Source organism: Ascaphus truei, chromosome 2 (assembly GCF_040206685.1).
Source record: "Ascaphus truei isolate aAscTru1 chromosome 2, aAscTru1.hap1, whole genome shotgun sequence".
NCBI classification, from domain to species: domain Eukaryota; kingdom Metazoa; phylum Chordata; class Amphibia; order Anura; family Ascaphidae; genus Ascaphus; species Ascaphus truei.
The window spans coordinates 391,105,786-391,131,557 of NC_134484.1; the positions used below are offsets into that span (position 1 = coordinate 391,105,786).

General features: G+C 41.8%; 1 protein-coding gene across 1 annotated transcript in view; it reads right to left on the minus strand.

Moving 5' to 3' along the window:
- LOC142487623 (scinderin-like) overlaps positions 1-25,772 on the minus strand; it is a 162,029-nt gene that overhangs the window by 95,756 nt on the left and 40,501 nt on the right. The window contains exons 4-6 of the mRNA XM_075587232.1: positions 18,707-18,856; positions 5,141-5,233; positions 1,535-1,661 (exon numbers count right to left, since the gene is read on the minus strand). Of these exons, the coding sequence (XP_075443347.1) occupies positions 1,535-1,661; positions 5,141-5,233; positions 18,707-18,856 (370 nt within the window). The remainder of the gene's footprint in view (positions 1-1,534; positions 1,662-5,140; positions 5,234-18,706; positions 18,857-25,772) is intronic.

Consider the following 25,772-nt stretch of genomic DNA (forward strand, 5'->3'; position numbering starts at 1 on the left):
ATGTAAAATGTTGTTGGCTAATTTGCATTATTTTACATCATATTAATAATAATCTATTTTTCTGATTGTGGGAGATGAGGCCAGGAGACTGCCTATCTCTTTGGTAGTATCCTGATTATCCCAGGAGAGTTGGCCATCATGCTGGTATGTGCTAATAGAAATGGCACAAAAATGTGTTTCATGTTGACATTATAAATGTTAATATAGAAAAGTTGTATAAGCATACAATTTTTCACATATACATAGATTCTGTCAATCTGCAGTAGTATAGGAAAGTGCAATTATGATGGTTTATGGAGTAGTACAGGAAAAGGTTTATAAAACCGCAGTTTGCTCAAACATTTTTACTAATGAAAGATTAACAACATAGTATACAAGCCAATTCCAGGTCGGGGTATATTTTGAAAAAAGACTGAACTGGGTCTCCATCAAACAGTTCACTTGGAGTCATTGGCTGATAAAGGCTTGTGCACTCAAAAAGGATTTGTGTTCTTCAATCAGTTTAGGACAAACCGATGACCAAAAGTGGCCAGTCTATACCGTCATAATATAAACAGCTGGTATAAAAAATTAGTTTTTAATGCATAATTTATTCTACTGTAAGCAAAATATGATCAACTTGTGATATCATGATACTATGATCAAGTGAATATCAGCATAATAATATTAATTGCTGTAGCTTTTCTTAAATGTTCTACCAACTAGAAATGTGTTCCAATGCCAGATTTTTTCCCAAAAGTTCCCATTTTAAGATGGAAAATATTTGGAGAAAAGCAGGTTGAAAAAATGCATGTTTTTCTATTTTTTATGCAAATATAGGTAAAATTACCACATTTTTCCAATTTTCACATAAAGTTCCTTAAGTTAATGTTTTTGGTGTGTTCTGGCAAAGTTATCTACATTTATGACTTTTTTTGCCAGCCATAAATGTTGTAAACTCACACAATAGCAAATCTGACCAAAGGTTTCACCTGGAATGGGACCTATGGTTGTTGCTGATTGGCCATGACCATAGTGCTGCTGGCAATCCACCACCACTACAACTCACCACCAGGCAGGTCACCGCTGTACAATTCAGCGCACTTTGGCTGCCGGGCAGTTCGCCGCTGTACAATTTGCTGCACTTCGACTGCCTGGCGCTCCTAGTCCGATGACTGCTGCTCCTAGTTCCAATGGCACATGCTGCTGCCCAACGCTCCTAGTTCTATAGTCACCACTTCAACGGGACATTTAAAGATGGCCCATCAGAGTGGCGGGTGGGCGGCTGCGCACCCCATCGGGACTAGGAGCTGCAGTCACAGGACAAGGAACAGCCAAAGTTAATTTTTGGAGTGGCGAATTGTTCAGCGGTGACATGCTCAGCAGTGCGTTGTAGTGGCGGCAGAGCACCACCGCCACTTTGGTCACGGCCAAACGGCCATGGCCAAAAGTCCATGACCAGAAGACCGCGTTCCACCTATCTATGCTTCCTCAACATCTTGTGCAATACACTGAACTTTGGAAGAATGGAAAAAAAATGTAAAACAAATGTAACCTTTCCAAACAAAGATCTTGTCAGCACCGTCCAAAATAAAGCACTCATCAGTTAGAAGCATGGTCTTGGAGAAGGGACTTTCCTCTGAAACCACAGATACCTCCATGGATCCACTGGCATCTGACACCTAAAACACAAATAGTTTACAGAATATATTTTTCTGAAAATGCACGGTTTACAAGTTTCAGTTTAATTTATTTACATTGGATAGAATGTATGCAATACTAATGCAGCTCTCTTCAATATTGATTACATATATAATCCATAATAATTTTTAAGGCCATTAGCACTTCTGAATTACTATTTGAAAATGAAATTCCTCTTTTTATTTATTTTTTACAGTTTTATAAGGAGACAATAAGCTCCAGATATAATGTAGGCAGAGGCTAACTTATTTAATTCCTGTATAAACACACTGCTAGACAGCACTCTAAACAGAAAATCTAATGAAAATGTATATGGTGCTCGGAGCAAAGTGGGCCCAAACAACACCACTAAACATCATATAAACCCAAAATAGGCTCCAGCACACACAGAAAATAGAAAAACGTAGAGAATCTCAGAATAAGCCACAGATTTAATAACGTAAACAGATCAATATACAAACTTGGAAATGCTAACCAACTACTAAAGCAAAGTATACAGCTCTACTTATCACACTAAAGAGAATCCCAGTGGATAAGACGTTTGGACACACTGGCCCCGCGTGGCATGAATAAATCATTAGACCTTAGTTGTTTCTTGTGAGGTGACGATTAACTACAGCCCTGGTACGGTTGTCATGACCCTCTATAGTCTTATGTTTATGACTATTAACAACTTGGTAGCATTATAGGCTCCAGATAGTTGCCCCAATTATGAGAGATGTAGTGGTTGGTGTTCTGGTCACTAGTGGCAGTCTTAGTGTGGTGATTCAGTCCCTAACTCAGCATGCTTTAACCCACCTCTACCCCTGTCTAGGGGCACATCAGATATTTGTTATACTTTATTTTAGATTTAGATTATTTCACACATTATTATTTGGTCCTGTTTTTCCCTGTGTTTATCTTCTTTACTTATGTGTCAATATCTCATCTGTAGGTGTTTTTTATCCTTATATTTTTTATCCTTGTGTTCACTATTCATGGACTTTTTGTTTTGTTATAGAAACTCCCCCTGACCACCCCTTTTGGACACTTCTATGATCCACATATGCTGTTGCACCTCTATCCGGCAAGCAGCACTATCTCTCTGCCTGGTGAACAGCTTCCACGTATATCCAACCTCACTGCGCATACGCAGCAGTCCGGCTCCTCAAGAGGAGACAGTGGCGTCCCTTCATTGTTGATAGTAGCCATGTGGGATTCTCCAGCATTACCACGCATGCGCACTTGATTCCCCTTTTATGAGGCACTTCACAGACATTATGGGGGGACGTCACGTGACCAGTGATGTCATCCAGGAAGTGAATACAAATACAATGCCTTGTGGGACGTCCGGTCCACCGCAGCTGCAGTTAGAGTAAAGAAGATTGCCTGTAACCTCTACCAGTAGCCTTTGAACATTCAGATTAAGGACGGTTTGCTTTATCCCTACATACTTACCTTTACTGCGGCTGGCTGTTCACGGCAGGATTATCTGATTGCATTATTCTGTGATTTTGCATATTTTCTATTTGTGTGTCTTACAGGGGGGACAAGGGCCAAGGGAAGTACCTTGAGGTTCCTGTGGACCCAAGGGAACGGGCCAGAAGAAAAGGGTTCTACCCTGAAACGTTGCCCCTCTTACACTACCCCAGTGTCTTTATATGATTATTTGTTTTTCCTTCCCCATACCCTCATTTGTACTCCACACTTCCCTTCCCATTGTATCTCTCCCCCCCCCCTTTAGTGTAATAAGTAGAGCTGTATACTTTGCTTTAGTAGTCGGTTAGCATTTCCAAGTTTGTATATTGATCTGTTTACCTTATTAAATCTGTGGCTTATTCTGAGATTCTCTACGTTTTTCTATTTTCTGTGTGTGCTGGAGCCTATTTTGGGTTTATTTAATTCCTGGTTTCAATCTACTTTAGTTGGTTTATGTACAGTTTTAGATCTGCATTTCAACCAAGAAAGCGTTTTTCTTAATATTCCCACATGATGCACGCTTGAATATAATTCTGTTCAATTATTAAATTGGATAGTGCCTGAGTACTCCTTCAAAAATTGTATAGAAAAATTATTTTCCCCATTTTCACTATGCTAATTACTGTATATTAAATTCAAACCACTCATATGTTCCAATAACACGGGCTTACATTTACTGCAAATACAAATTTTTATTCCCGAAACCACCACATTTTTTCATATCAATAAATGTATTGGTTTCAGAAATGAAGTTTGTTTTCTGTACTTTGGGAAGCGATTCCCTGGACAATATGCTTTCTTTATACAGCTCAGCCCCGTTATAGCGTGGTCCTCGGAGGCTAACCGATCTTACCGCGCTATAACCGGGGTCGCGCAAATTTAAAAAAAAATGGCTGCCGCATGCCCAATCGGGAGGAGGGGGGAGAGGTGGAAGAGGTGGCAGCCCTACACGTCCCCCAGCAGCCACCGTAACTCTCCTCGCACTTCCCCCAGCAGCCTCACTTCCCACTACCAGCCTTGCTCCGATTTCCCCCCCCCCCCCCCAGCCCCGCTCCGATTCCAGCCCCGCTCCGACCCCACCCCCTGCCAGCCACGGTCCGATGCCAGCCCCGTTCTGATCCCCCCCCTGCCAGCCCCGCTCAGATGCCAGCCCCGCTCCGACCCCACCCCCCGCCAGCCCCGCTCCAATGCCAGCCCAGCTCGGATACCCCCGCCAGCCCCGCTCCGATGCCAGCCCCGCTTCTATCCCCCACCGCAAGCCCTCTCTGATGTCCCCCCGCCAGCCTTACTCCTATGTCCACCCCGCCAGCCCGCACCGATCCCCGCCAGCAGCCGACACCAAAGGTAGGGAGACGGGGGGGGCTGTGTGTGTGTGTAGAGTGTGTTGTGAGCATGTGCAGTGTGCTGTGAGTGTGTGTGTGCAGTGTGCTTTGAGTGTGTGCTGTGAGTTTGTGCAGTGTTTGTGTGTGCAGTGTGCTCTGAGTTTGTGCAGTGTGCTGTGAGTTTGTGCAGTGTGGTGTGAGTGTGTGCAGTGTGCTATGAGTGTATGCATTTTTCTGTGGGTGTGTGCAGTGTGTGTGTGTGCGCGCAAATAAAATGTTTTTTTTTGTTTGTTTTTTAAAATTCGGGGTCAATGCTCAAACTGCATTATAAGCGCTCTGTGTTATAGCGGATCGCGCTATAACGGGGTTGAGCTGTATAAAGAATGACAAAGCAAGTTGATCTTCTTTATTAAACAATTTAAAACAAAAAAAAACAAGTAGACAGGGATGTTACATAATAATTGACATAGCCTTTTTCCTGGTAAATAATGGTTATACTGTATGCACACATCATTAAACAACTACGATATCATAGTAGTGGGAGAAAGCAGATATTTTCTAAATATAAAGGAAACATTTTTGGTTTCACACACTGATCTGTAGATGATGAGATAGGTATCCCTCTAGTTAACATTAGTTCAGTTTCTTTATCGAAGGACAACTTAAAACCCTTATCTTACCATGTACAGTTTTGCCATTTTCCTATGCCTGATATCTGCAACTTCATCTTTATCATCATCGCCTGCAGGCAGTTTAGGCATGGGACCTAAAATCTTTCCAAAGCATGAAAGACATGATTCGTTAATAACACCTACGATTCATTTGTTTAAGTCATAGACAGGGAGCAGAATTATTTGGGACTTAAACCCATATTTACTAAGCCATGCTACATGCTATTAGACAACCACCATTGCTGTAAATCCCTTTATGACCCATTCAAGTTCTAAGAGGCCTATTGTAATATTCACTAAAGCGGCGGAGGCGGATGCTGCTTCACAAAAACATTTGTGGCCTTCTTCAACAAAAATGCTTCTACATTTTCATCTAATTTTATATAAAAAGTATTGGAAAAATGTTTTGTTGAAGAGGTACCAAAGAAATTAGAGAAGCTGAGAATGGAGAAAAAAAGACCCAAAGGGCTTTCATTTTCTCTTTGTTTTCACCATTTGTTTCTCCAGTCCTGAAGATGGCAAATAAATCAATATATATATATTGATTTATAGGATGTAGAGATAGTTTAGCAAAGCCAGCCATTTTCAATGGAAATGTTGCATTCAGCTGAAACCCCATAGAAATTAGATTTCAGAGCTAGGGTATCTTTTCAACTTTCTGTATATAGATTTAAGAGGGTAGGGTATTTGTTTGTGAAAAAAATTACTGAAGCTCACTCTGGGCTATAGAGAACATGACCATTAGGAGGAACTTAACCTTTAAGTGAGTACAGCACTCATTTTTGTACTTTTGTAATGTGTGGTATTCTTTGTTGCAAATAATACCTGTATGATCTTCCCACCAACCTTATTTGCAACTTGCATTGACCATTTACTAACAGTTACTTTAACATACCTTTAATTTAAAAATAGTATATAATACAAGAGGAGTTTTGAAATACAAAATCTTATCTAATCTACCATTCAATTTGACTTTTTGTGCGGCTGAAAATTTGCATTTACATATATGTATTAAATGTGAGAGGTCCATTCATGTGTTATTTTAGACTCACAACTGTATGATAAATAGCAACAAATGAGCACATACAGTATCTCTAACGATCGTTACTTTTGATGATGACAGAAGAACATTGATTTATTTCAATTTTTCTGTCAAGCATCATTATTTTGTACCATGAATATTTAAAATGAGATACAGTAAGAGAAAAATAGATTATTTTATTATTTTATTGAACACCTGCAATCCAGTCCTGTCTCTGATTTTCTCGTCGCTATATCCTCGTGGATGGCACTCAACCGCCTTAAACGTAATATATCTAAAACTGAGCTCCTCATGTTTCCCCCTAAACCTGGTCTAATATCCCCTTTTTCTTCACAGTAAAGGGTACTACCATATATCCTGTCATCAAAGCATGTTGCTTAGGAGTAACATTTGACTTCTCCATTCACATTCACAGCATGGCTAAAATTAGTGTCTTCTTCCTCCGTAATATTGCCATGATCCATCCTTTCCTCTTTCAATTTACTGCTAAAAACTCTAAAGCATGCCCTTATTCTTGCCTGTCTGGATTACTGTAACAAGCTACAAACAGGCCTCCCTGCCTCACAAGTTTCTCCTTTGCAATCTATTCAAAGTTCTTCTCCTAGAATAATTTCACTTTCTCCCAAACAGTCTCTGTTTATCTCCTCCTTAAATCCCATCAAATTTTGGATCACCTCAAAAGTTCTTCTTACCTTGAAGGCTCTCCACTCACCTGCTCCTTCCTACATATGAGCTTTTATCTCTAACTATGTCCCTGTTCATCAACTGTACTCAGCCCATAACTGTCTCCTTTCCACCTCTCACCCCCTTTCACCTCTACTGCGCTCTCTTGTCTTAAAACTTTTTTCCTCACTGCATTTTACATGTGGAACTCCCTCACACTCAATATATGCCAAGCATGTAGCTTTTCAATAGGCTAGAGACTTATGGCAACTGTCCAACACCAAAGGTCACTACTACCAACCAATGTGGAAAAGCACTGCCATCTACTACACTTATTCCCTCACCTGCTTTCTCATTAAGTCTCCCATCATACTAGTTAGATTGTTAGCTCTGTGATACCAAAGTACAAGGGTGGGCGCTTCAATAATAAAGAGCACTAATTAGTGCAACCAAAGTGCCATCAAAAAACACTACTCATAAAAGTGCCTTAAGTGAATATAATTGGGCACAATCTGGTGATAATATTTAATAATCTTGTGAGAAATATGTGTATATACAAAAATATATTAAAGTGCTGCTCAAAAACCCTTTAAATGATGGTCTGCGGACTCCACTTCAATCGATGTATTCTCAGAGAAATAGGGGAGTGCATGTTTCAATATATAATGAGAAAAAAATAAAAACACAACATGTTGCAAATCAAGTTTTTTAAAGATCAGAATGTGTTGGGTGAAATTTTTTTTTGTGAAGACTCATGTGGTATCAATCAAAGAAAGGCATCTCAGAGATCAGTGGCAAGTTGCTTTACTCTGTTCCTAGTGGGGATTTATATTCCCTAAAGAATCTGGTATGGTGTAATTGCACTCAGACGATGTCATCAGCATAAGGGTAGAAAAAATAGGCAACCATAGCGTAATCCAGTAAAAATATCAGTTTTATAAAACAAAAATAAAAATCAACACTTACAGTGTCATACGAAATAAGACACATAAAATATGATGTATCACCAGCTCGGTTACTCCCTGCAACCTCCGTCTCAGACCTCTTGATCGCGGCACGTTAATTCTGGGTTGTGACATGCACCGGGACCCAGATGTTTACACCGATAGGAGGGTCTTTGCTGTAGGCACTGCTTCAAACGGGGCGGTCAAGAGTCCTCTGGGAACATCACACGAATGACTCTATGCGTTTCACTGATTGTGTAGCTTCGTCAGGATAAATACTCCTGATGAAGCTACACAATCAGTGAAACGCGTAGAGTAACCGAACTGTGATACATCATATTTTATGTGTCTTATTTCGTATGACACTGTGTAAGTGTTGATTTTTATTTTTATTTGTCTTATAAAACAGTGATATTTTTACTGAATTTCACCCAACACATTCTGATCTTTAAAAAAATGTATTTGAACCATGTTGTGTTATTTTTTTTTCTCATTATATATTGATACCTGCGCTCCCCTATTTCTCTGAGATTGTAAACTCTGCAGGGCAGGAATTTCCTTTTATATTATGTGATTTTGTTTGTTGCACTTATTGTATTTTAATTCTCTGTACTGTTTTGTCTCTTTTATAAAACACTGAGTACACTTTAGATTATATGTAGATAAAGATATACATACTGTATATTAAATAACCATATTATGCTGTATATTGATTTTTTTTAATCAATGTTCTTAGTTTGTAACTCTTTATATTACTTATTTCCTGGTTTGTTTTCCTGGTTTGTTTCCAGGGAGTAAGATACAATCTCAATATCAGTTTTTGGCCTTTGACCGGAGTTATTAATTAGCTGGTTATATATTTTTATCAGGTATAGTATACAACTGACACGTAGCAAAACCAATGCCACCAAACAGAAATACATGCAAACAAACCTACTGTCGCAGGGGGAATGTGATATAATGCACTGCAAATTTTTACTATGTTCAGTACTGCAGAGCTGATAAGTGAGACGTAAATATAAAAATAAAACCCACGGGTATTCAATGAAGTAAAAATATGTTCAAATTTATCAAACAAATAACCACGTTAGTTATAATTAATTAGGGGCTAATTTCACACCAGAGTAAAGTTGGAGCAAACCATTAAAAAAAAGTTTTTTGTTGTTGTGCAAGGTTCCTTCGGCTAGGTACAGTTAGAGGGACAGAAGGGGGGGGGAGGGGGGAAGAGGTGGAGCAGAACTGGGGACCCATGGCTGGATGCGGAAGTTGGGCCGAACTTCCAACATTGGTCGACTGCATGCCCCTTTGGGAAGGGTCAGGTCAGAGATGGCTGGGCAGCTAAGGAGAGCAAGAGCCCCATGGCATACAGAGGCCCTGGTGGCTTGATACAAAAGTTTGGCTGAACTTCCATCATCGGCCGGTCGGTCCCACAGAGCTGCCAGGCCTGAGACATTTGTTCCAAATCTTCCGCCCCTGGAGAGCCCAGAGAAGGAAGCGGTTTCAGCTGGGACCAACTTATTAGTCAGCTGGTGATGCCCCCTTCCCAGGGCCGTCTTAACGTATGGGCATGCTGGGCAGTTGCCCGGAGGCCCCACAGCATAGGGGGGAACCAAGCACCCGGCTCATGCGTGCCCACCAATGCTTTCCCCCCTGCCCGGCACCCCGGCTCTGCTCGCTCTCCCCCCGCCCGGCACACCAGCTCCGCTCACTCTCCCCCCGCCCTGCACCCCAGCTCTTACTTCGGGTTGCCAGGTGTCCGGTATATGAGAGATAATACCGGACATGGAATAGAGCAGGGCTGCTGCTAGGGGGCTGGGCAGCTTTTGATTGGTTGCTGCAGAGTAATTCAGCAAATCGGGAGGTGGCAGGTGCCTGGGGGGTGGGGCCAAAGAGCGGAGGAAAAGCATGCAGCAGAGAGGTGAGGCTGTGTCTGTGTGTCCTTCCTGTGTGTGTCTATCTGTGTCCTGCCTGTGTGTCTCAGTGTGTCTGTCAATGTGTGTGTGTATATCTGTTTGAGTGTGTATCTGTGTGTGTGTGTATCTGTGTGTGAGTGTATGTGTGTGTGTGTCTTTCTGTCTGTGTCCTGTGTCCTGCCTATATATGTGTGTGCCTCATTGTGTGTGTTTGAGTGAGTGTGTGTGAATGAATGTCTGTGTGTGTGTGTGTGTGTGTGTGTATGTCTCAGTGTGTGTGTGTGTGTGTGTGTGTGTGTGTGTGTGTGTGTGTGTGTGTGTGTGTGTATATGACTGTGACAGTACATACAGTACTGGCAACTTTGTTTAATTGCTCACTCACCCTCACTTTTCTTTTACTATACTAACAGTCTTCCCATTTTCAAGGCCTATTAAAAATAACCAGCATTGTAAATTCTCAGAAAGGCTCCATAACTCAGCTCTCATCACAATAGCATTGCAATCTCTGCAGCACTCTTACTTACTGATCATCCCCAAGAAGGCAGAGCAGGTTACTTATTCAATGGCATGATTTAATATGCAATTTAAAGATGGATTTTGAAGTCTAAATTTGAAAGCTACTGTAAATGACAGTGAGTGGGGGGGGGGGGGTGAGAGGATGAAGGAATGGGGGGTAACAGAGGATGAAGTGAGGGGTGAGAGAGGATGAAGGGAGGGGTGATGGGGGATGAGAGAGGATGAAGGGAGGGGGTGAGAAGACAAGGGGGAGTGAGAGGAAAGGGGGGTGGGAGGGTGAGAGGACAAGGGGGGGGGGGTGAGTGGACAAGGGGGGGAGAGAGAAAGGATGAGGAGGGGGTGCAACAATCTTGGAATTTGTGGGAGGAGCAGTAAGATCAGTATTGCTCACCATGTACAGTATGACTGCAGGTCAGTTATTTATAAATGATTTGTTCTAAATTTCACTCCAAGCATGCACCAATTTGCACTATTTCATATTCTATTTCCTAAAACAATCCTCGGAAGGGCGCTCCCTCCCAAGTCTCCTCCCCAGATTTTTTACGAAATAGAATATAAATTGGTGCAAATTGGTGAATACTTGGAGTGAAATTAATAACAAATGACGTCAGGTAATTTATAAATAACATTCTTCCCCACCAACGATTCTCGCGCGTGTCGCACCTTTCACCATTGTGTCCAGTATTTTTGGACAAGCCACCTGGCAACCCTAATCGCTCCACTCACTCTCCCACCGCCCGGCACCCCGGCTCTGCTCGCTCTCCAGCCGGCACCCCGGCTTGCGTCACAACCGCTCGCAGCCTAGCAGTGCAGCACTTCCGGTGCCTGCTGCTGCTAGTGAGCATGTGGGAGGCTGGGAGCGACAGTGTAGGCAGTGCTTTGCCCGGGGCCCCTAATGTTGTTAAGATGGCCCTGCCCCTTCCTCTTCTGGGTCCTCTTCCCTCAACTACCACACCAGCTCCAACTACAATGGTCAATGCCAAGACTTCAATGGACATGCACGTCCCTCAGATGAAGACTTGTGCCTTTTACTAAATGTATTAGTTTAAAATTCAATTTCCTGGCAGAAAAGGGGAGAATTGCATGAACAAAGTTTTGAAAATTGAGTAACTCTATGACTTAAAATGTGTCGATCATTGATATGATGCAAATCATTTCTGAAATGGCAGAGGCATTACTAGACATGTAACAATAACACAGTAGTTCTTACTGTATATTTGTGTAGAGTGTCACATGGCTCATAGGTACACAAATTGTCTGTCTCTCTTCAAATCATCCCTTGCTGTGTCTTAATTCAATTTAGCTTTCACACTTGGGCATGACAACACCCTGCTTAGAAAAACCATCTGCCTTAACGTCCCTCACATGTGCTAATTAAGTTGCTTGGGCCAGCCAGGTGACTTTTTAAAAGTGTATAAGCAAAGACACAGCAGCCATTGCTGTTTGCAGCCATGGTTTAAGTAGACATGTTTAAAGTACAATGTTAGATGAAGTTCAAAAACAAATAGAAAAGTGGACATCACCTAATGGTTCTGATTCCTCCATTGAAATTAACCCTATGCACCCCTGAAGAAGTCCGAATACCCGGATGAAATGCATAGGGTTAATTTCAATTGTGCAGTGACCCGTGAGCTGTGTGGAGCCTTGTGGAGCCTCTTGCCACTTTCTGCGAACCAGCTGTTCTTCTGCTGTAAAGACGCTGACTCTGTATCCTGCTACTCCCCCCTTACCATTGGAGGAAAGCTGAGGAAGTCTTATGACATCAGACGCTGTTTTGATGCGCAGGAGACTGTCCCTACCTAGAGGATTCGTGTGAGCTGTGTTTGCTGTATTGCGGGCGTCGCTTCTAACCCTGAGTTGGTTAAACTGCTTTTAATGATCATGGAGCATGTGAGTGTACTGGAGCTTACTGCTCAAAGGGTTTTTTGTTAATTAAACTGTATTGTACCATGATCTTTTCTCTTTTCTTTTAATACATGTTGATCTGATTCCTGTGAACTTCCATTTACCCACGAGAGGAGTTCTTGCGCTCTGTGTACTCCTCCTGTTATCTATTGAGGGATTGTGAAATTCCTCACACCAGCAGCAACTCCTCTTGGTGATATCATTTTTTTGTGATTTATTTGTTGATATATTATAGGGTTTGCGCTTACCTTTTCTTGCACAAGTTCCTCTCTGTGCATGACTTCTTTCTCTCTCATTCTCTGCTCATATTTGCTATAACTGAGACTGGCTCACTCAGTCTGACTCTGCTCTGGAAGCTGCCCTCTCCTATGGTGGACTTTCCTTCTCCCACACTCTGCGCCCTGATGGCAGGGGTGGAGGCGTGGGGCTCCTGCTCTCTTCTCTCTGCCATTACTGAGCCCGTCCTATTCCCCCCTGTAGACGGACGTTCACAGAGGTACACACTTTGAGTCGTTTATAATGTGAAATGATAATAAGGCTTTATTGTGCCTTTTCCTTTTCATCAGGAAATTCATCCAAACACAGGGAGGGGGGGGGAGCGGGAACAAAGCTTCTATTCACTTGGGAGTATTTCTAGTGAAACACTATGCAATAATTCACATCTCCCTTAGTCAAGCATTTCTCGCAGCCCAAAACATATATCATGAAATAAGCAGATATTAGCAGTCTCTTAAGAATAAAAGTCTTATCTGTTTCTTGGAGGGAAAATCTCACTTCCTGGTTCAGCTTCAGGTGTAGTAGTTTTCCCTGTGTCTTGAAATCAGCTCTGCTGTGCAGAGCTCAAGACTGGTCAGCTCCAAGGGTCAGCTCTCAGTCAGAGCTAGGGAGTCCCTTCCTGTCTGAACAGACAGGTTTTTGTAAACAATCTAAATCAGCAGGGGGTGTTTAGTAATTAACTACCAGAGGTTAACCACCACACTGCTGGATTAAAGGCACATTACTGAACAGGGATAAGTCCCCTGTTACACCCCCTCTCTTGCTTTTCCCTCCTTTGAGGTTCACACAGTCCAGATCTTCTCTCCGTGTCCACGTGGCGGTCATCTATCGCCCACCTATCTCTACTAAACCCCCTTCTGCCTTCCTCTCTCACTTTGAATGCTGGCTCTCTTTCTTTCTCTCATCCGACTCCCCTGTTCTTCTTTTGGGGACTTCAACTGCCACATTGATGACCCCTCCCTTCTTTGGGCCTCCTGCATTCTCTCTCTAACCTCTTCTTTTGGCCTTCAACAGTGGACTGCAGCCAGCACCCAGAAGGACGGCCACTATCTAGACCTGGTTTTCACTAAAAACTTTTCTCTCACTGATTTCTCCATTTCTCATTTTCCTCTCTCTGACCATCATCTCATCTCATTTTCTCTCTCTCGCTTCTCCCCCTCTCCATCTCCATCTAGCCCTTGTTTTTGCAGAAACCTGTGCTCTATTAACCTACACTGGCGACACACTTTATTCGAGCTCGGCTAGTCCCACGAATTCGGGTATACTCGGGTGTATTGAGGTTTGTGACTGTTTTCTGCCCGAGTGCATTGCGTTATTTTCCAGGCAGGGATTGAAGCATTTTATTCCCGCTGGCTGCAATACTGCACAGTATATATATATATATATACTGCATTACAATTCATGAATTTATGCCATCTGGTAGACACGCGAAGCATTGCAGCCTATTAAATCCTAATCATTATCATTTAACAGATCAGCCGCCCGTCAGCCAGGCATGAACCATGGCTGGGAAGGCAAACGCAACGGGGCTTGTCAGAGGTGAGGAGCGGTGCATTCCAGGTATCTGCCAGGTACATACAGGGTATTTGCTCGAATAAAGTGTGTCGCAGCAGTACAAGCTTTTGATTCCACTTTACGCTCCCCCCTCTCCTCTCTCAGTTCTGCTTCAGACCCTGACAACCTGGTCAGGAACTACAACTCTGCCTTGTCCTCCTCTCTTGATCTACATGCCCCGCTTTCTCTCTGCCATCCTCACCCTTCTAACCCCAGACCCTGGCTAAACTCCCACACACATGCTGCGTTCCTCCACTCGCTCCTCTGAACACCTCAGGAGGAAATCTCATACGCTCACAGACTTCCTTCACTACAAATTTATGCTGTCCTGTTTTAACTCTGCCCTCTCACAGGCTAAACAAACCTACTTTTCAACACTAATCAATACACACAAGTCTAACCTACGCCGACACTTTTCTGTCTTTGACTCTCTACTCAGACCACCCTCGGCTGCCTCCTCTTCTTCCTCCATCTCACTTCAGAACTTTGCTGACTTTTTTAAGGAAAAGGTGGGATCCATACGTCAGAACATCCCATCTGTTGCCTCCTAACATCCCACACCGCTTCCTAACTCTCCTCCTGCCTTTCTTGACTCATTTTCTGCTATCTCGGAGTACGATGTGTCACTGCTGATCTCCTCTTCTCCTCCACCACCTGCCCTCTTGATCCCATTCCCTCCCATCTCCTAAAACCTCTTTCTCCTTCTATAATCCCTATGCTCACACAGATTTTTAACTCTTCCCTCAACTCTGGTACCTTTCCATCCTCCTTCAAGCATGCAACCATTATACCATTACTCAAAAACAGCAAGCTTGACCGTACCTGTCCTTCTAACAATGAACCTGTCTCCCTCTGCCTTTTGCCTCCAAACTCCTTGAACGTCTTGTATTCTCTCGATTGCTACACTTTCTCAACACCTACTGTATTCTCTTCTAGACCCTCTACAATCTGGCTTTCGCACTGCTCACTCTACTGAAACAGCCCTCACTAAAATAATCCGCGACCTCCATGCTGCCAAAGACAGAGGTCATTACACTCTGCTCATATTACTCAACCTCTCTGCAACATTTGATATCGTGGACCACCCTCTTTTCCTTCACATTCTCCATACTCTTGGTATTCGGAACAAAGCTCTATCCTGGATCTCCTCTTACCTCTCCCATCGTACTTTCAGTGTCTCTTTTGCTAACACCTCCTCCTCTATCGATCTCTCTGTGAGGGTACCCCAGGGCTCTGTCCTGGGACCCCTTCTCTTTTCTCTTTACACACTCTCTCTAGGTGACCTAATCACAACTTTTGGATTTAAATATCACCACTATGCTGACGACACACAAATTTACCTTTCAACCCTGACCTTACAACTGCTATATAGGCCAAAGTTTCTGAATGTCTCTCTGGAATATCATCCTGGATGGCCATCTGCCATGTTAATGCAGAACCGGAAGGAGACTCTCACGAACTGTTGTGGCACAACATGATGACTGGACTGAACAGGGGAGACGGATTGGGGACGGCTGGGGTGATTTTTTACTTGTTTTCACCTGTTTTGTCTTTGGTTGAGGATATATATACTGGGTTTATCCTCAGTTGGTGTATGCCTAGTCACTTGAGAAAGACCTGTTGGTCGAAACGTTGTGTGGCACAATAAATTTACTTTATTTAGAAAACCGTGGAGCGCTGGATACTTCTTTACTCAGTATACTTTGGAAATTGCCTGGCAGGTACTTCCTTGAACCAGCAGCACCAGTAAACTGTATGCTTAATTTATTTTGTGGAGTGCAGCCTAACCCCCCTTTACATTGCTATATAAATAAAGATATATAATACAATACAATTATTATTATTACCCTACTCATGCATGAATGTAGATTTATAATGCAGTTGTGCTAGTGGAAAGGATTTATATATCCTCATACAAATTCATAGTGTATTTACCTTGGCTAAAAATGTTACAAATATTTTTTATAGCAAACAAATGATGTACCATTGAAGTGAATTGTGTGTTTTATATAAAGTATATAATATATATATAATAATATATTATATATATAATTTTATATATATGTATATATATAAAGCAGAAAATAGCCGTGTTAGTCCAATTGCGATAGTGCAGAATAAATGAGTTCTTCAGTATTAGGTGATACCTTTTTTATTGGACTAACAATTTATGTCATATTAAAAGCTTTCGAGAGTTATCCTCTCTTCTTCAGGTCAGCAATACTGATTTACAAAGGATTCTATGACATAAATTGTTAGTCCAATAAAAAAGGTATCACCTAATACTGAAGAACTCATTTATTCTGCACTATGTATATATAGCTTAACCCTGTTATAGCGCGGTCCTCTGGGGCTACCCGCAACCATCGCGTTATAAATGGGGTCGCGGGAAAAAAAAGGCCGCTGATTTTTTTAATTTTTTTTTAAAAGTTTTTTTAAAAAAAATTTTTTGTGGTGGTACCGTGTCAGCCGGAGGGGGAAAGCTGAAAACTCTCCCAGCATTCCCAGACCCGGTGGGGCAGCGGCAACAGCACACAGCACTTACCCGGCATCTGGCAGCTCTTCTCCCTGTCTCTGCTTCCTGCTTCTGCTTCCGTCTTGCGAGAGCAAGCTCCCTTAAAGAGACAGTGTGTCTCTGTGTGTGTGTGTGTGTGTGTGTGTGTGTGTGTGTTTGACTGTGTGAGACTGTGTGTGTGTGTGTCAGTGTGTCAGTGTGTGTGTGTGCAGTGTGCTGTGAGTGTGTGCAGTGTGCTGTGAGTGTGTGCTGTTAGTGTATGCAGTGTGTTGTGAGTGTGTGCTGAGTGTGTGCTGAGTGTGTGCAATGTGCTGTGAGAGTGTGCAGTGTGCTGTGAGTGTATGCAGTGTGCGGTGAGTGTGTGCTATGAGTGTATGCAGTGTGCTGTGTGTGTGTGTGTGTGTGTGTGTGTGTGTGTGTGTGTGTGTGTGTGTGTGTGTGTGTGTGTGTGTGTGTGTGTGTGTGTGTGTATGTATGCAGTGTGCTGTGAGTGTGTGTGTGTGCGCAGTGGGCTGTGAGTGTATACAGAGTGCTGAGTGTATGCAGTGTGCTGTGAGTGTGTGCAGTGTGCTGTGAGTGTATGCAGTGTGCTGTGAATGTATGCAGTGTGCTGTGAGTGTGTGCTATGAGTGTATGCAGTGTGCTGTGCAGTGTGCTGTGTGCTGTGTGCTGTGTGCTGTGTGGTGTGTGTGGTGTGTGTGTGTGTGTGTGTGTGTGTGTGTGTGTGTGTGTGTGTGTGTGTGTGTGTGTGTGTGTGTGTGTGTGTGTGTGTGTGTGTGTGTGTGTGTGTGTGGGGGTGTGTGTGTGTGTGTGTGTGTGTGTGTGTGTGTGTGCGTGTGTGTGTGTGTGTGTGTGTGTGTGTGTGTGTGTGTGCAGTGAGTGTGCTGTGAGTGTATGCAGTGTGCTGTGAGTGTATGCAGTGTGCTGTGAGTATGTGCAGTGTGCTGTGAGTATGTACAGTGTGCTGTGAGTGTGTGCAGTGTGCTGTGAGTGTGTGCAGTGTGCTGTGTGTGTATGCAGTGTGCTGTGAGTGTGTGCTATGAGTGTGTGTGTGTGTGTGTGTGTGCGTGTGTGCGTGCGTGTGTGCGTGTGTGTGTGCGTGTGTGTGTGTGTGTGTGTGATGTGCTGTGAGTGTATGCAGTGTGCTGTGAATGTATGCAGTGTGCAGTGAGTGTGCAGTGTGCTGTGAGTTTGTGCAGTGTGCTGTGAGTGTGTGCAGTGTGCTGTGAATGTATGCAGTGTGCTGTGAGTGTGTGCAGTGTGCTGTGAGTATATGCAGTGTGCTGTGAATGTATGCAGTTTGCAGTGAGTGTGTGCAGTGTGTGTGAAGAAAAAAACTTTAAAAAAATAAATTAATTCGGGGTCCACGCTCAAACGGCGTTATTGCGGATCCGCGTTGTAGCGGATCGCGCTATAACTGGGTTGAGCTGTATATATATTAATATATATTATACATATACATACAGTTTACATATACATACACTGTCTGTGAATGGGTTTATTGCCTTTGCATCTCATCCCAGGCTATGTTTAAAAGCTGTGTTTAAAGCAGCATGCATTGGCTTAAGTGTTTTCCATGTAATGTGGACTTGAGACAAAAGGTGGCACTATGTGCTCATTTGCATGTCATTTCCCAGAATCCCTTGCTGCAGTGGAAGCACTGTATACAAGGGGAAAATGGCGAAATGCATGGTTGCAGACCTGTCTAAGACATGTGAATGTGCTCACAAGTAATATTTTTATATGATATATATATATTGCAAGAACCAAGGACTTGAATACTTTTCAAGGAGAGGAGTAGATTTTTGACAAGATTAGCAAATATGGCAACTTTTGGTCAGTTTGTTGGATTGTACATGATTCTTTTGAACCAGAGTGATTAAGAATTAAATGTATTCTATAACCATACAACATAATATTATAATAATTGTAAGGTAAATAAAGAACAATATAATTAGTTGGATTGTTTTAATTCCTTCTTTTATTAATATTATTATGAATGCAATGATATAGTGTAAAAAGCAAAGCAGAAAAAATAACTATTCTCCTGTGTCTTGTAATCTTTTATGAAGATATTCATGATCCAGGGATTAATCAGAATTGTCACAGCAGTTTTGCACTGGAGTAAAAAAAACAGTTGACTGTACCAATATAGATTAAAGCTCATTTTTATATTAAGATAAACTATAGCAAATGTTGATCATTGATTGTACAGCAAGAAAGAAGCACGCTATTGAGTGATATTACCTTAATAAGATCTTCCGGCTCACTTCCTTCATCTACAACAATCAGCTGACTTCTTCCCATTCTCTCATTGTTACGAATGCCATTTGAAACTTGTGCAGCCTTGGTGCGTTCATACTTGTTGCATGTAGTGCCACACCACTGATAAATCAACTGGAGAAAAAAAATAGATATATAATAAAGATTTTTGGGAATCAACTGTGATATGGATACCCTAGTAGCATAAAACTGTATTTACTTTTCACTGTGTTTGAATAGAACGTGGCATACTTATTAGAAATATATTATTTTTGTTGTTGTACAAAATATGTCTTTTGAGATGTGGATAGAATTAAAATATTGTCAGATAATGTAGATACAGTAATATTGGCAAATGATATGATGTCTGCAATACTTCTTTTCTCTCTGTCAATGAAAGTGAGGTTTAGAAGCAGTACAAATGGGCAACAATGTTGATAAATGCTTCCACTTCAGGGGAAATTCATAAACAAAAGCATTGTATTTTTAGCTGCTTTTAAAAAAAATATGTATAAGCTATGTATATAATTTGTATTATAAATGGTTATTTATTCAAATACTTTACAGTATTTAACTTACTATTCATTTTATTAATAACTATTAATACAATTCCAATTTAGTTTCCATTTGTTGTATGTTGGGACACGCTTGGCCAGTCTCATCCCCCACTATTCCTGCTCATGGCTTAAAATGACAAATATCTTGGGGAACAAGATCCTGGGGGATCCTTAGGTTCAAGTGACAGGAAACAGATAGTACAAAAAAAATCTAACAGTAAGGACTTGTAAAATTTGGATTCTAAGATCACCTGTTAATTATGTTACATTCTGTAACTTGTCCATTTATTTTTGTTTCCTATATTGATTTTAGTCTCATAGCTCTGTTTATACTGTATGTGTAGATTTCTCTGTGTCTCCTTGGTTACTGAAAAAAAAAGCAATGGCACAAGCTTTCTCATTGTAGTAAAATGTATAGAGTGCTTTCTTTTGAGACCCAGGAGTGGATTCTATTTTAACTAGAGTAATTATTTTTTTTATTGTAAACTTGGCAAGTTTTCTGAACTCTAACATGGATATAAAACACACATGTAAAAAGTATTATTCCTATCCAAACGTATGTGCTAGCCCAAACCTTTAAATCCATTACAATTATTAGACATTCCCAGTAATGCACAGGAATATATATATTTTTAAATCGATGAAACTTATCACATTTACCACTTTTTTTATTCTCCCCACATCTTCAAGTTTTTTCAATCATTCAGCATTTGAATGAAATAGATTCAAAAGCTTAGCAAGCTACAGTACTATCTCCAAACAATGCTCTTTAACTTTTCAAAAACCCTTGTCTCAAATTTGCAACAAATGACAAACTGTGCAAACTGGTTGTTTGCTGCTGGTGAAAAGGGTCACAAACTTGCAAGGGTTCACCAAAAGTCACTAGATTTTCCATAAAGAAAACCCTGACCTATTAGGGGAAGCAAAACATGACCTTCGGCCCGAGGGCCATTGAGTGATGCGTGGTGGAAAGGAGGATGAGGGAGAGATTAAAGGACTGTTTCCTATTGATTTACCTCTCTCATTCTCTGGCCAAGACAACACTGCAGGCGGAGATCAGCAGAGGTGCAGAGCAGTATGGAGCAGGCTGGCTCCCAGAGCTGATTGGGACAACTGGCATCCCCTGTGCCTCCATCGAAGGTCTGCAGGATGTCAGGTGAAGAGAGGCCAGTGGTAAGATGGCAGCCCTTGAAGTGGAGCATCGGACCTGTCGGAAGTACTGCCCCCCAGACTACCTCAGCCCTGAAGGTAAGGTGGGTGGCCAGAAAGCAGAGCAGATGAAGAGGCCCACTAGGGAGGGGGACAGGAGCAAGGCCAGCAGCCCACATGGGAATACGTCAGGCAGGCATGAGGTGGAGCCAGATAGAGGCTGCAGGACCCTGGAAACTACTTCTCCCAGCAGCCCCCAGGAGGCAAAATTTGCCTTTAGGCCCCAAAATGTGGCTAGTCCAAGCAGGCTCCAGAGGGTTGGTTGCCTTGTTAGGCCTCAACAGAGCAGGGACAGCAGTGGGCTCCAGGAAATGAGGGTTCGGTAGTACCTGAGAAGCTGGGGCCGCTGTAGGCCCCAAGGAGCTTGGGTCTCAATATGCTGGGCAGGGAAATGACCATGTTGTATCTGGAGTGGGAGAGGCTATTGTGGCGAAATGAGGGAAGGTGCCAGGCACGGAATCAGCCATGCCAGACCCCCGGTGAGGGCCCTTCCCCAAAGTCAGGTGATATCACTGCAATGTACCAACACCGGCATACTAATACTATTGCAATAACGGGCCAACGGTCACTGAAAACCTGGTGAACCGCAATTCTTGCTACCTGGCCCCACCTGATTACCAGCTTCAGCAGACCTGTCAACTACAATGCAGACTACATGAGTGGCCATAGTGTATGCTTGCCATATCAATGCTTGTACACATGCACACTAGAATGTGACGAAGCATGCGCAGTACCGGAACTTATAGCATAATTTTTTTCCCCAGAAAAGAAACTGTGAAATTGAGCGTCAAAAGATACGGATGAAGTTCGATGGAACTCTGATATCACTTTTTTAAAACGTTGCCTTTTTTACTTTTATACAGTCAGTATTACCGTCTTCACACATTTAAAACTTTGCCACGCTATTATTTTGGACAACACACTATGCACAGTACAGTATGTGATCGATTCAATTACATGTCATAACCTGTAATAAAATGTCACACCGAGATGTTTCTTGCTTTATTCCACTTCCTGGTTAATGTGAAACATCGGTGATGCATTTTTTTCATATTTAATCAATTGTAACATTTATACAATTTCCATTTCCTGGTTCCATGCACTACCTTTTTATTTCTCTGTGAGTTGGCATATTGCAGTATTCTCAGACTTGGCATGTGCAATTTATCCCGGGTTGGAAAACAAAATGGGGGTGAGCAGAGGGTAGAGTAGATATTCAATAACATCATTCTCAACCTTTGTAGGGCTTGGTCTGCTGTTCCTGCTGTTAACAGAAATCATCCACACACACAGGCAATGAAGTGATACTGTAACTTTTATTACATTTGCAAACAGTTCATAAAGTTGTTTTCTAATGTTTCACGCTCATTCGTGCACTTCAGACAGACCAATTCATTTGCATCTCACCTCCCCCCCACCCTCCTCTAAAGCCTAGCAAAAGGCATTAAACTCGTTATAAACACCTCCCCCGGGCCAAAGGCCATTCACACAGAAAGACACATAGTGTCTCAGGCTTTGGTTCTTGGCTCAGAAATTACTTTTCCTGGTTGCAAATGCATGCACATGGCTGCTAAGTCCTGGATTGTGATTTGTCTAGAATGACTTCACTGCCAATATCAATTTCAAGTCAGAAAAAATACATTTTTTTCTTTTTACCGTAAATGAGCGATTTTAATAAAACATTATGTGATTCATTTTTTTTTCATATTTAATCAATTTTTACCTTTATAAAATCCCTATCTTTTTATTTCTCAATGAAGTGGCATATTGCAGTATCCTCAGACTTGGCATGTGCAGACCAATTGAGTTGTGTAACCCAATGGGAAATATTCTTCTCTATTCAAACTGTATACTGTGCACACACACACACACACACACACACACACACACACACACACACACACACACACACACACACACACACACACACACACACACACAGACACACACACACTCTCTGGGAGTGTTAACCTTTATTAATTTAACAAACAATTGTTACAGCTAACAACAAGCTGTATTTTTACAGCTGACAACAAGAATACATTTCACGTTCAAAGGGCCTTTAATTCCATGGGGCTTAGCTGCCACCAGGTGTTAAATAGATTGTATAGAAGCAGAGTTCCAGTAGCAGTGCTCAGAATTGCAGGTATATATGCATGTATAGAGTTTTGTAGTATAAGCACATATATATGTGAGAGGGAGCCACATAAAGCTGATAAGTGAAAGTACCGGACCCAGTGTTTAAATGAATGCAGTAATGCAATAATGAATGTCCTTAGGGTGAATACATTTCTTCCTATGAGTGTATCAATTTCTCATAATGCAACACCGAATAGAACTTAAATCAGCAACACTGTTGCTGGTCAGAAACTCCTCCGTGAGGGGGAGACACAGTACTCACGAACAGCTGCTCCCTGTGGTTGCGTGCTGCACGTCGATCGTAGCTGAAGAAACAATGGTGGAGAGCGGTGCACAGCTTGAAAAACGGGGCCAGCAGCCAGAATTCAAAAGTTAAAATTCATTTATTGGAACGACATAGTACCGGGGAAACTCACTCTTACGCATTTCAGGCAAACGCCCTTTCTCAAAGAGTATAACCGCAAGCCATTTGTCTCCCCGTCATATAGAAAATCCCCGCCCCAAACACTGACGTCATTGTTACAGATTTGGCGCGAATATCATATGGAGTGGTCCTATTGGTGGAACGCACGCACGCACGCACACACACACACACACACACACAGAGAGTCTCTGGGAGTGTTAACTTTTATTAATTTAACAAACAATTGTTACAGCTAACAACAAGCTGTATTTTTACAGCTGACAACAAGAATACATTTCACGTTCAAAGGGCCTTTAATTCCATGGGGCTTAGCTGTCACCGGGTGTTAAAGAGTGTGGAAGTAAAGTGCTATGGGGTTTTTAATTCCATGGGGGTTATCTGAGTCATCCGGTGTAAAACGACCGTGGATTTATTTTGTCATTGAGAGAAGGTGGGGGTCGGGGGGGGATTAGGTCAAACTATAGACTGTTGTTACTGTATGCACACAGGACAATAATCTTTGACATCCCCCCCCCCTTCCAGTAGGGCTGTCTCTCCTGTGAAACAAAAATAAATGGCTGCAGGATTAGTGCAATGAAGGATTTGACTGCTTAACACTATTGACAACCACACAAAATGAATAAACTCTAACTTACCGTACCTGTAAACTGTAATGATTTTTTTTAAATAATAGGTAATACACACATGTCTAATAAAAATACTGTACAAACTGTATATAATATATACAAAGTGGAGAGTAAGCGCAGACATAAAATGGTTAACGATCAATTACCTTTAATATGAGGCTAACATATAAACAGGTTATTGTCAGTACCATACTTACCTGTACTATACTTACTGAACCCGTTTGCTCTAAAAACCCGGGCAAAATGCTTCTAATAATGTTAAGGTAGTTGTTGCATTTTTGTGCAGACAGTATGTCGTTCCAGAAAGTCTTTATTCCTTTTACTAATTCCTCCTTGTTGGACAGTTTAACAACCTTTCTTATATGATCCTTCAGCGCATGCCAAAACAGTTCTATAAGGTTCAAATCTGGTGATCTGAAATGGGTGGGGAAAAAATGGTGAATAAGTTGAACAGATAAAAACAGTTGAAAACAATGAGCAACAGTTCTGTACACTGGAGCACTTACTCCGGTGGCTTAACCCAGTTGATCGCGCTCGCAAGAATATAGTTAAGAGAGGCGGTATGTTTAGGGTCATTGTCCTTGAAGAACAGTGACCACCAGATGGGAAGTCATGCCTACTAATGTTTTAACAATACGGGTGACAATTTGCTCTTGGAAAAATACTTTATCCATGATTCCTGGAACAAGAGAAGAAAAAATTATGAAAAAACTGAACATTAGGGTACAAAATACACTACAGTAGTACAGTGCATAAGGCTACAGCATATGACTTTGTGCATTATTTTACCATCAAATATGAGTGTATCCTGGTCCATGTCTAGATATCGCACCCCACACATGCATCTTCAGTGGGTGCTTGGGCCACGGCTTCAGAGATAGGCGTCCTTTTTTGTGGAATGCAAAAGTGGCAAATCTCTCAAGAGCTACATTTGTCTCATCAGAAAAGATGACATCCTGAAAAGTCTCACCACTTTTGCTACATGCCCGTTCTTGGTCCACAATTTTTATCTTGTTTACCTCCCTTACCATACAATATGCTCTGTAATGACAAGGATGAATTTGACAGATACAGTAAAACCACACTTTTACCTAAAATACAGTAGCGTACAACACTTTACCTATACTGTCCTACAGTAACTACGGCACAGTAATTACAGTATCAACACTGTTCTGTCACTCTGCATACTATTGCATTATACTGTACTTTATTACAGTAAGACAATTACTTGACATGTCCATATGTCCATCCCAATTGGCGTCTCATCACCTTGATGCTGGTGTCAGATGATGTGATATTATGACTGTTTTCTAGAACAACCTTGACGTTTGCTGCACAGCACTCATCATTAGCCTCGCTGATTTCATCCCCCAGATCCTTTGCCGTCCCACAGTTTAAAGGAAAAGAGAAGAATTTGTTAGGCCCAAAAATAATTAAAAACAAATACATGACATATATTTAAAATTATACTTCTAACATTAGTACAGTCATTTTTTTGGCTCTAAAAGAATTGCAAAGAAAACAAGTAAACAAAAAAAAGGCCTTTTGACATACAAGAAGCTTATACAAGTAATACAGTTATAGAAGAAAGAAAACAAAAATACTTGCTCTGTTGTGACTGGGGGACTCCGCTTTACACGTTTTGTCTGCCAATGGGCATGATAGGTTTGTGCTAAATCGAGGCCCAAAGTAAGTAACAGTGTTTGATCTGTAAAAATCTGTGTCCTCTCTTGTACAATTCCTGTATTCTCATCTTGGGATCCTTTGAAATAACTTTCCTCTGCATCGCTGCTTAGAAAATAAATCAAGCACAGAGGAATGTATATTCAATGTATATTCAATGTGCATTGAATCAACATAAGTGATGGTGTATTTATAATGTAATGGACCTCGCTCGACAGGTTAAGTATATGCCCACTTTTAACACCTGCAGCTCATGACCACGGCCGCAAAACAATTCCGACAGGGACACATTGCATAAAAGGTGACACAAAGTGCATAGTCTCCCACACGTTGATCTCTATCTGAATGAGCTCTTGTCCAGATACTTCCATCTGCTTCCCTGGATCAACCCCGATTCTACGGACACAGGAACC